We start from the raw sequence: 12,282 nt of genomic DNA on the forward strand, positions 1-12,282 counted from the left end.
TGGGCCACATCTGGCCCACAGCCTTAGGTTGCCTACCCCTGAGCTAAGGGGTAATTGATACCAATGAGAGCTTTTGAAGAATTTGACAGTGTTAGAGGCCTGAGGAGTCTAAAAGGACCAAAACATAGGCCTGATGTTCCTGGAGGCTAGAATCAAGTCATGGGCGGGCAAGTCATTGGCAACACCTGAAGATTTTATGTTATGTTCACGTTCAGCTCTGAGGCAAGAATTTATCAGCCGGTGTGGCGTTTTAAAAACCCAAACAGAACAAGAGTGGTATGAATCTATCACCTCCAAGATGGATGCCGTAGTATAAAAACAGAACAGCAAACAGAAGTTCTAATCACTGTTGCTATCTTAGCTCCCTGGACTGACAATTTGCCTGGGCAGGTTTTATAAGTCAGTGCTGACGTTTGTTGAGGAAGTTTTTATGAACTTTGCCCATCCCGAAGAAGACGCAACCTTTCATTATCAGGGAGAATCTTTGTACTAATCTTTGTTTTACAGGCCCTGAGATTACAGAGGCACATTTTGAAAACATGACAGGGAAAGGTAGAAATGAAAAGTGGGTTCTCTGGGTTTTAGAAAGCTTTTTGCGATTAGCGTTAATATCACAAGGACATTCCTCCAAGGAGCTCAAGGTGGTAAACATGGTTCTTCCCCCTTGTCATTTAATCCCCACAACAACCCTGTGAGGTACGTTAGGCTGAGAGGCAGTGACTGGGCCCAAAGTCACTCGCTGAGCTTCATGGCTGAGTGGGGATTTGAATTCTGGTCTACCAAATCCTAGTCTGACACTCAAACCACAATGCCATATAGACTGCGAGTTTACATAGACAACAGCATTGATAACCGAGGGTTCTGGGGTGCTGGGGGAGCTAATACATTGTTGAAAGTCATCCATCGTACAGAAGGACTGGAAAATGATGGTGATTATGTTGGCTGGCCTCATGGAAATAAACAGAAATGTTAATAGTGAATAGCACAACCTGTCCCACCAAAACTGGTTGCTCCGTTCTGCTTTATGTACCGTATATTTCCACAATGTTTTTTGCAAAAAAAAAAAGAAGTCAAAAATTGGGGGTTGTCTTATACACAGATGGTGAATGCACAGGGGTTGGGGCTCTGGTGTGGGTGGCGCGGGCTTGGGTTCTGGTGTGCGTAGCCTGGGCTTGGGTTCAAGCTCTGGCGTCAGCAGCCCAGGATTGGGTTTGGGTTCTGGCCAGATTTCTTAATTTTGGGTTAAAAAAAATAGGGGTTGTCTTATACATGGTGGCATCTTATACACGAAAAATCTGGTAATGTGATTGTGTTGATATCTGAATTGGCTTGTTGTCCTCTTCCCTCACCATCCCTTTTTCATCACATTTTTAAAAGTGCAGGTCTGAGGACAGGGTCTGCATGACTTTTTAATCTTTGTGCAGTGCCTAGGGTAGCTTCCACCCTTTTTATGAACAGCAACAATAGTGGATGCTAAGCGTTGGTTTGAACCTTACCTCATGCCTTCCGTTGCTATCTTATCCAAGTGAGGCGTGTCTTTTCTCAGGTTCCAGTTGGACCCAAGATCTCCCCATCCAATATCATCTGCTAAAATTATTATGAAATTGGGTTTTTTGTAGCCTGATCTTTTCCCACTCGCAGAGACAAGTGGGTGTTGATAGTAGAAGAGCCCCAGGAAGCAGCTGGCCAGCACCAAGAATAGTCCCTTCAGAAGCAGAATCTCCATTGTATCAGAAATCTTCCACTAGGAAATGTCTCATGGATGCTAGCAAGTTAGCTAAAAATATGCTCTTATAACTCCGTTCGTGCTTTCTTCACAGGCGATGTAAGAATTTCACATCATCAGAAACATATGCACCATCTGCAAAAAAAAGAGGAAATTATAAATAAAGATGAGAGGGAGGAAAACCCAGAGGCAATAGCAGCACACATAATATTTATATGGAGTGGGCCTCGGCCTATACCAAGCCTCTAGGTGATGGCCTGACTTGATGACGGTGGAAAACTCTGACAACATGGAGGGGAAGTTGCTGGAACCCACCAGAATTTTGCTAAAGCTTCCAGGAAAATCCAGCCCCACATCTATGGGAAGCAGAATCCCAAATTCATTAACAGACTCCAGTTTTCAGACAATTCTACAGCAAGCCTGCTTCAACCGTATTTGCAAGGTAGAGAGAAGTATGAGGACTCTTTGGACACTGAAGTCCAACGCCAGAAAAAAATTAGGACATGCTATATTTTTCCAAGTATAAGACTATACTTTCCCCCAAGGGGAAAAGTATAAGGGGGTCGTCATATACATGGAATGTTTAAAATATTTATTTCTTAATTTTGGGCTCAAAAATAGGGGTTGTCTTATATATGGGGGCATCTTATACACAGAAAAATACAGTACTTAAGCCATATTGAAATCAACGGGTAGGTTGGTCACACAACTAACAAGTTCACTCCTTCTATGAATGCTTCCTTGAAGAAAAGTCTCTGTGTTCAAGGGGCATGTTCAGAAGCAAGTGTTCAGGATAGCACTCTGAAGGTCCCTAGATTCCACACAACTGAAGTACAACTGTCTCTAGAGCAGACCCAGCTGCCAAAACATTATTCACCTACTTATTTCCCCAATAGTCTCAGTAGATGAGGGTTCAGGTTTGGGTGGGGCGAGGGGCATCATTGGCACTCTTGACAGCTTCATGCAGAGCAGAGTTCAGGCCTCCCCCAAAAGAGCAGATCTCAAATTTTGCTTCAGGCATAATCATCCTCACACTGAGCCTTAACCAGAAGTTGCACCTCCATCTGAGTAGCTAGCTCGGCTTTCCTTGAGCTAAGCCTCCTTGTTTAAAAGGAGCCCAGCTTGCTATATCAGTCATCAATTCTAAAGGAGGTGGTGGTGGTGGGGAGACGCTGGCACGATGGGGTCCTTCAGCCCAGGTACTTCTGGTTTAGTATAAATACCCTGATAGTTATTCTTTCTGTCACTCCAAACCTCCAGTGATATCCCTTTAAATCAGGCACAGGCAAACTCGGCCCTCCAGATGTTTTGAGACTACAATTCCCATCATCCCTGACCACTGGTCCTGTTAGCTAGGGATGATGGGAGTTGTAGTCCCCAAACATCTGGAGGGCCGAGTTTGCCTATGCCTGCTTTAAATCCACAAAATTCTCACCTTGGCATCTTAAATTGATGTATGTTTTTCTTCTTCTGTGTATCTCAACCCGCATTAGATGACTTCTGAATTTGATCTGGAGAAGGGAGAACTTCTGACATACCTAGTTTGCCTGTACCAGAAGACAAAATTAAATAAAAACAAAATTTTAATTGGAGCAGGGGTGGGGTGTGGAAGACACATTTTTGCTTTGGCAGAAATCGGAACTGTCATTTTCAAATGCACAGCTGAGTTAATTTTATGAGTGTTTTCACACATATGTAAGGCAAGGTTAAAAGAAGACAACAGTATGCTTGCACATAGAAACAAAAACACAAGAAGAGCAGCATCTGTTCTTCCTAACCACCACCATGCATAGATCTTTTTAAAATAAAAATAAAAATATAGTTTTATTAATTTCCAATATACAGACATCCCCCATTTATGCATTCAGTATGTACGCAACTGTGTATATATGCATTGTGCCGAACCTGGAAGCGAATTAAGAATCACTAAAACAGCCCCAGAAGAGGCGTGAAGCTGTCAGAAAAGTTGCAAAAACAGAACCTTGCAATCCCACAGGCCTTCACAATTGCAATCCCAAGAGCCCTCGCACCAACCATTGAGGCTTGTGGAGAGTTGAAGTTTGAAAGAGGAGGTTGAGAGAGAGGAATTGTGCTGGAGTTTGGAGGTTCTGGAGGTGTTTTTTGAGTCGTTCTTTGAGATGGCGCCTAAAAGCACAGCCTCATCACCTTCCTCAGGTGATGGCAAACCCAAGAGGCAGTGAGTGGTACCCACGCTGGAGGAGGAATTGGAAGCGCTGGATTGCTGACAGGATGACTTGAGTGTGTGTGTTGTGGCACACAAGTTTGGCAGGAATTGTTAGTATATCAGTCCTCCGTTGCTGGGTGTGTGATAGTTACATCACACGCCCATGTTTACTTTCTAGGCTTGGAAAAGCCTGAGAATGGAAGGTAGCCTTATCTCTTCCGCTCTGTTGTGTTTTTGTACTTTTTACTTTCTGTTCTCTCTCGGAGCTGAAGGGAGAGGACGCCATGATCGTTTTCCTGTAAATATTGCTGAATAAAAGATTAGAATGAGCACATAATTCTCCAATTCGTTTCTGCTGACCTCTGCTGAGTGTGCGTGCGCATAGGCATCTGCTATGTGATGCTGGAGCATCCCGGGACTGTTGATTTATGGACGTCCCGGAGCTGTGCAACACCAGGAAGACGCCCAGAGAGGTTTCGTCTCATCTTGGGGGCTGCAAGACCCCCCCTCCCGGCGTATCCTGACAGGAATGAGTCCAGCATATCTGCCGTTAAAGTACAAGAGAAGAAAATCCGGGCATCGGAGGCAGCGAGTGCCTGTACACCCACAACTGCCAAGGTCCCCAGCCACGTGCAGGATGAGACCTTGTTGAAGGCACGTGAGGCACTGAACCAATGGCTAGAAGACATGAACCGCCAGCATATCCCCATTGATGGCAGCACCTTGCGCAAGAAGACTCTCATACTGTATGTGCACTTGAGGCAGCCTGAGAAGGGGTTCTGAGCCAGTTCTGGCTTGCTGACCCACTTCAAACAATGCTTCGATTTGAAGAACATTGGCACCTGTGTTGAAGCTGCATCCACGGACCATGAGGCTGCCTAAAAATGTCCTGACCAACTGAAGAGACAGAAGCGCCAGCTGCCCATCATCATGTTCCTCCTCAAGACACCATCAGCTCCACCAAGTGAGTCTTACCAACAGCCAAGCACTTTGGGGGTACCAGTCTACCTTGTTTGTCATTGTTTGCAAATCATCCTTCAGCAATGAGGAAGACTGAGTGCTTCCATTGCCACCATTCCTACCCGTCCGGTAGGGCTGCTGGTTTGTAAAAGGGTCTTTTTTCTGGGGTTCCCAGAGGTTTGTCTGCAGGGTTTTTCAACGGGTGCTTCAATTAAACACAATTTCACCTATGCGCACAGTGCCTCGGAAGGTAACCCCCACCTATATGGGTGGGTGATGCTGTAGAAGAGAAAAAGATACAAAAACAAAATCCTAATTTGCCACCCACACGTAGAAATCCTTACTGTAAAAACACATTCATGCCTGAACTCTCACTTATACTTACGAGGTTTTGAAGGTTACCAGAAAAGCAATCTTCTCTAGATCTGCAATATGATCAAGATAGGACATGCAAAGGACAGGTCATAAAGGAGTCAGGGTTCTCTGTGCAGACAAGCGCAGAAGGCAGGCAAGCGCAAGGATTTAAGAGGATTAAATGTACAAGGACATATTAAGGGGTCTTCGCTGCAAATAGTAGCTTGCTCCTGCTTGCTCGTGGGATCCCAACTTAACCATCGCTCGATTTGGGCAGGCTCTGAAGTGAGCTGCAATATATTACTGGTGCCATAAGGTATGACAGCTGGCCTTTGCAGAGAAGGTCAACTACAAAATGAAAGGCACACAAGCGCATTCGAAAAAGATTACTTTATTGGGGAGCATTATGATTTTACTATATGTGTTAATAAAAACCTAACCTATCCTCTCCTTCCCATCATGTAAGACTTTGTAACATGATAATTCTATGCTGGTGTGCATTGTTCGGGCTACTTTCTTCTAATTTTGCTAACTTGAACAAAAATTATGAATGACCTCAAAGGAAATTTTTTATTTGTTATGATCGTCTTTTCTCTTGTCCTGTCATAGCTCAGCAAATGATGTTCAGCTTTCGTTTGTCACACAAATGTATTGTGAAACTCAGGGAATGTTGTTTGGATAGGAACAGTCTTTCTTTTTCTCCTCTGTGCCTTTTTCGTTGTAATGTCTGTTTCACATGTATATGTATATGTGTTTGTGTGTGTGTACTGCAGTGAAAAAAAGAGTGTTAGAAATTGGGGCAGAAGTGCTTGGATTGTAACCTGTAAAACTCGTTCAATAAACCAAGCATCTGAATGCAGCTTCTGTGCAGTATGGGCTGAAAAAGAACTTGCAGATTGTTTTAAGAATTTTAAGGTCTCAAGTGTAGAATAAATATTCACAAATGCACAAATATCTAAATATATGAACCATGCATCTGAAATAGTATGTGAGAGCAATCCTGAAGCCATTTTGACTCTCCCAATGAACTCAAATATTCCTCTGCAGTAAGGGAGGCAAACAGAGAAAGCCTTCCCGTTGTCTTTTTGCTTGCAAATCCTGTCTTAAGGGCGTATTTGTGTATGAATAGGGTGAGCCCGTGACCTGGATTCAGGAACTAAAGTATTAACCATCACAAAAGAATGGCCAGACTGCCCAGGTAATGCAATCAGTGACCATTGCCAGGTATCCGGGCAGGCAGGATTTCTGCTGTAGACTGCCTTCTTTTGTGATGTATGTATGTATGTTTTGAGATGGTGGTCTTGGGCTACAGGGTGGGCAATTTCAAAAGTCTATAAAAGGGCTTGCACACCATCGTTTAGGGTTCTCCCTCCTGAGTGTGGTGAGTGGGGACCATGTTGCAACAGTTCCTTTAATAAAGATCAGGCTTACTAGCCGTTTTGCTTCTCAATATTCAGTCATACCTCGGGTTAAACGTGCTTCAGGTTGAGTGTTTTCAGATTACACTCTGTGGCGACCTGGAAGCAATGAAGCGCGTTACTTCCGGGTTTCGCCGCTCGCGCAGATGCTCAAAATGACGTCACACACATGCGCGGAAGCGGCAAATTGCGAGCCACGCAGACGCGGGTTGTGTTTGCTTCAGGATGCGAACAGGGCTCCGGAACGGATCCCGTTCGCATCCAGAGGTACCACTGTACTCTGGTTGGCCTCTGTTATTTTCTCCTACTGCTAGGACTCTATACGGGCTCTGGAATACCCCATAAGGGAAAGGGAGCAGTTTCTCTTATAACACAGATCAAAAACAGTACCCACAGTTAGAACTGCCAAGAAGTATAAACAAAACAAAACAAAAATTCATTCCAGTAGCACCTTAGAGACCAACTAAGTTTGTTATTGGTATGAGCTTTCGTGTACATGAAGTGTGCATGCACACAAAAGCTCATACCAATAACAAACTTAGTTGGTCTCTAAGGTGCTACTGGAAGGAATTTTTTGTTTGTTTGTTTGTTTGTTTGTTTGTTTGTTTGTTTCAACTATGGCAGACCAACACAGCTACCTACCTGCGGCAAGAAGTATGCTACTTGTACCCCTGGCCATTTTGGCTTTTGTCACAAAGGGTTCTGCCATCCTATCTAAACCATGGAACAGTAAATTGTATCCCCGGGATGCAATCATAGAATCAAAGAATCATAGAATTGTAGAGCTGGAAGGGTCCCCAAAGGTCATCCAGCCCAACTCCCTGCATTGTGGGAAATTATATTGGGACCAGCAGATCAGCCAGTTTTATAACTAAATGAGCATACACAGGGCATGAAAAAGCTGACGACTACAAAGTCAGAGCTGAAATTTTACAAGATGCCAACCTTCTGATCTTCTGAGAAACTGGACAAAACTGACTCAGTTTCCAGGTCTGAAAGCTAGTTGTTCGCAGTCATCAGCACCAGCCTAATCTGAAATGGCAGAATGAATGTTATCAGGGGAGGGCACTTGAAAAGTAGAAAGAACCAGCTTGAATAGCAAGGAGTACAAGACATTGTCAGTATAAGCAGTCACTAGAGGTGGGTGGAATGGGCTGGTTGAGTCCTGCTAAGACCAGTATTATGACAGATGTTTCCAGTTGTGTATCAATGACCTTGGGGAAAGAATGTGCAGCTGAAGATACAAAATTGGTAGGTCATTCCATGCGACCAAGGGGTGGGGGGGCAGAAAAAGAGTGACCTAGTTAAATGAGGGGCATGAGTAAATACTTGAATAAACAAAACAAAACAAAGCCCTGTGATAGCAAGAGGGGGAAAGGAAGAAAACCCAAGAAGCACCCGCTGCAAGCCAAGAATTCAGAGGCGGACTGTTCTCAAACCTCCCAGACTCAAGTTCACTGTCAAAGGCCAAACTTAATGAATGAATGTGTGTGTGTAACGATTGGAGATAACAACTGTGGTTAAATGAAAGAAAGAAAGGGCATCTGTACATGAGATTCCCCCTGTCATTCAATATTTTAGTAAAACACAATAACTGGTTATTCAAATTGATAATGGTTAATATATTAAACATATCTCCAAGCAGTGTATAGAAAACTGAAGCAACAACAGACAACTTAAATAAAATATTACAAAAATACAAAGTTGCATATAAAAACGCTACATTAATACCAAGTTACACACACACACACACACACACACACACACACACACACACACATCAAGCAATATCAGTTCATTTTCCTTCTGACACATCCTCAGCTTTATCAAAAGGCCCCCGAAACAGATTGCTTGGCAGGCTCTCCTCTCTTTGACTGATGAGCCTAAGTCAGTCTGAACTTCTGGCAAAGGCCTCTGTTTACTCTTAGAAAGCAAGCATTTCTCATGTGGCTTGCAAAACAGCAAACACTTCTCTCTTTTTGAAGGGGACACTGTGCTCTACCTATTTTAAAGGGCAAGAGAGACGCCTGGCCTGAACTTCTGGTTTAATGTTTGAGAAAGCTAAAACAAAGGTTGTGACGTCTTTGGAAGTACCTTGGAACAGGTAGCCTGAGAGCCCTATCTGCGTCAGAAATGATTACTGTAAAGCAGGGGTCAGCAAACTTTTTCAGCAGGGGGCTGGTCCACTGTCCCTCAGACTTTGTGGGGGGCTGGACTATATTTTGAAAAAAAGAAGAACAAATTCCTAGGCCCCACAAATAACCCAGAGATGCATTTTAAATAAAAGGACACATTCTACTCATGTAAAAACACGCTGATTCCCGGACCGGATTTAAAGGCGATTGGGCCGGATCCGGCCCCCGGGCCTTAGTTTGCCTACCCATGCTTTAAAAGTCTTCCTCTTCTTCCATCCTGTCCAGGAATCATTGAATTGTAGAGTTGGAAGGGACCGATCTAGTCCAACTCCCTGCAATGCAGGCATCTCGGCTAAAGCATCCATGACACATGGCCACCCAAGCTTTGCTTAAATACTTCTAATGAAGGAGAGACCACTACCTTCCAAGGGAGTACATTCTGCTGTCAACTGAACAGCTTGACCCCCTTTTCACCAATCCTTTCTCCTCCTCCTCTTCTTCTTCTTCTCTTCCTTCACATCTTTGGTTTAAAAAACAAAACAAAAACACGCTGCGTCTTACCAATTTACAAATTCTAGTTGGGAAAAAATCCAGTGTCCGGCCTACAATTGTATCCCAATCATTGCTGCCCTAGACAGCATCTTAAAAAGAAGCAGAGACATCACCTTGCCAACAAAGGTCCGTATAGTTAAAACTGTGGTGTTCCCAGTAGTGGTGTATGGAAGTGAGAGCTGGATTAGACTTGGTATATACTTATTTGTACAACATTATTCTTGTTTATAAAACCCAATTAAAAAAATAAAAAAATAACCAGGATTAGAATACTGCTGTGTTAAGAGAAGTATGCTTACGGCATTACCTTCAAAGGCTGATGGAAATCTTGGAAGACGCAGAGATGGCAAAACTGACGGCACTGATAAGAGACAGAAGCTTAGACTCTTTCAAGGACTGGAAAACCCTTCTGGTAACTTTCCATAGGCTAAGTTCACAGCAGGGCTTGAAGTCTAAGAAGAAGAAAAATAGCAGAACATAGTAAGAAATCTGTTAAAAAGAATGAAACCGGGTAAGATGGAATTCTTCAAATACAACTGCGATTATAAACGTTGAGTGTGGGTGAGTCATTAGTATTGTAGAATAGGATTATAACCGCTGAGTGGCATGGTGTAACTCTGAATATTGAAATAAAATAAAGTAATAAAAGGGAAAGGAACGCGGGTGACGCTGTGGGTTAAACCAGAGCCTAGGACTTGCCGATCAGAAGGTCAGCGGTTCAAATCCCCGAGACGGGGCTCGCTCCTGATGTTCGGTCCCAGCTCCTGCCAACCTAGCAGTTTGAAAGCACGTCAAAGTGCAAGTAGATAAATAGGTACTGCTCCGGCGGGAAGGTAAACGGCGTTTCTGTGCGCTGCTCTGGTTCACCAGAAGCAGCTTAGTCATGCTGGCCACATGACCCGGAAGCTGTACACCGGCTCCCTCGGCCAATAAAGCGAGATGAGCGCCGCAACCCCAGAGTTGGCCACGACTGGACCTAATGGTCAGGGGTCCCTTTAGCTTTAATAAAAGGGAAAGAAAGGCAGCGAAGACTTAGAGTATGTGGGAAATGCTTGGTAAAATATCAAATGCTCAGTAGTTGGGGGGAAATGAGGAGCATTAGCAGTTTCCTGTAATCAGGGAAAGGGCTTCAGCGGAAGCAGAGAACAGTAGAGAGTGTTTACAGATCACAGAATTCCACTATTCAGGGCGATTTGTGTTACTTTTGTGTAGGAGTTTGCTTTCCAGCCTTGACGCAGTATATATGGTCCTGTCTGCAGCACTGGCAAGTGTCTCTCTTAAGACTGTATGAATGGGTGGGTTGATTCATTAAGAAGTTGTGAATCAGTTGCCCAAGGAAAATAAACAGTAAAGAATGGAAATTAGCTCAGCACTGTAGAGGTGGTGATAAGTTTATCATCTTCTTTTCCAGGAGCTTCCGTGGGTGAAAGCTACTTTCATGACTCACGAAGGGGGCAGATACTCTCTCTTTTCCAAACTAGTTCCCAGGCATGGATGCAAACCTTAACTTGCCGAGTAAGTGCTGAGTCATCATGTAATCCAATTTGCTTGGTATAGCTACGTGTATGAGTCACCGACCAGCCAAAACTGGGATTTCTTGGAATCGCAACACTAAAACACACATGTAACACTGCTACGTTATCTTCTGATACACTTGATTTGTGCCTCTTACAGACACTCACACCCTCCCTCTGAAGGGCTTAGGAACAATGTGCCTCAGGTCATCTTTGGAGGAGGGTCTAGAGACAGACCTGCCAACTGCCAGACTTGTTCTCTGCAATTCACGGAGAACTCACAAGGACTTGCACATAAACTTTAATTCCTAGCCAACTGAATCAATGGCCAGTCTTACACGGTGCCACTTCTTAGGAAATTCTAGCACAGAAGACTGGAAATTCTATTGTAAATCAACTATGTACAATCATACCTCGGGTTACAGACACTGCAGGTTGCGTTTTTTCGGATTATGGACCCGCCAAAAGCCAGAAGTACTGGAACAGGTTACTTCCAGTTTCAGGGGTTGCGCATGCACAGCAGTGCTAAATCACGCTTTGTGCATGCGCAGAAGCACTGAATCGCAACCAGTGCGTGCGCAGACATGCCACTGCGGGTTGCCAACGTGGATCCCGCATGGATCACGTTCGCAACCCGAGCGTCCACTGTACAGTGGTACCTCGGATTAAGAACTTAATTTGTTCCCGAGGTCCGATCTTAACCTGAAACTGTTCTTAACCTGAGACACCACTTTAGCTAATGGGGCCTCCCGTTGCTGTCGTGGCACTATTTTTGTTCTCATCATGAGGTAAAGTTCTTAACCCAAGGTACTATTTCTGGGTTAGCAGAGTCTGTAACCTGAAGCATCTGTAACCTGAAGCGTCTGTAACCCGAGGTACCACTGTATTGGAAATGTTGCAACATCACGCATGCTGTCGCTTTCTGCAGAACTGAACTGCAAGGAGATAATGTTGGAACTGCCGTTGTCTGGAAGAAAGTGGTGATATATGGACTTGCTGAACATTAACCAGCAGGGAACATCTTTAGTTAAACAAAACAAAAGACTAAAATTCAATTTCCTAACCTTTAATCCATTACAAGGGCAAGCTGAACACTAGAAAACAGACACGAAGGGCAATAAAATGGCTTTTTATAGAATTGTGCTTTTTTAACATTATTATTTATAGGGGAGGATATCAGCCTTGTGAAAGTTAACAGCCAGCTGCAGAGATACCATATTTCTCTGTGTATAACACAACCCCATGTATAAGATGACCCCTACTTTTGGGAGCCCAAAATTTAGAAATTGTTATTGTTGTTGAGCTTTATGGTGGCAATCCCCTGCTCGATTCCCCACGTCTCAGCACAGCCTTGCCTCGCCAGCCATCTCCCGGCCCTGAGTGCCTTGCCAACTCACCCAATACTTACCATATAAATCTGTGTATAAGACAACCTCCA

General features: G+C 44.0%; 1 protein-coding gene across 17 annotated transcripts in view; it reads right to left on the minus strand.

Moving 5' to 3' along the window:
- ARSG (arylsulfatase G) overlaps positions 1–12,282 on the minus strand; it is a 122,521-nt gene that overhangs the window by 82,881 nt on the left and 27,358 nt on the right. For 4 of the 17 annotated variants that reach the window (XR_014544426.1, XM_083598792.1, XM_083598791.1 and 1 more), the window contains exons 2-4: positions 9,630–9,782; positions 3,162–3,273; positions 1,497–1,861 (exon numbers count right to left, since the gene is read on the minus strand). Coding sequence is in view for 11 of the 17 variants with exons in the window: in XM_083598792.1 (XP_083454918.1) it covers positions 1,497–1,726 (230 nt within the window). In the remaining 6 variants the exon portion in view is untranslated. Of the gene's footprint in view, positions 1–1,496; positions 1,862–3,161; positions 3,274–4,753; positions 5,151–7,588; positions 7,676–9,199; positions 9,219–9,629; positions 9,783–12,282 lie in introns of those variants that run through there. The other 13 variants (XR_014544427.1, XM_083598793.1, XM_083598788.1 and 10 more) reach the window with 8 other exon arrangements.

The sequence above is a fragment of the Podarcis filfolensis genome (genome assembly GCF_964270895.1).
Source record: "Podarcis filfolensis genome assembly, chromosome: 2".
Taxonomy (NCBI): domain Eukaryota; kingdom Metazoa; phylum Chordata; class Lepidosauria; order Squamata; family Lacertidae; genus Podarcis; species Podarcis filfolensis.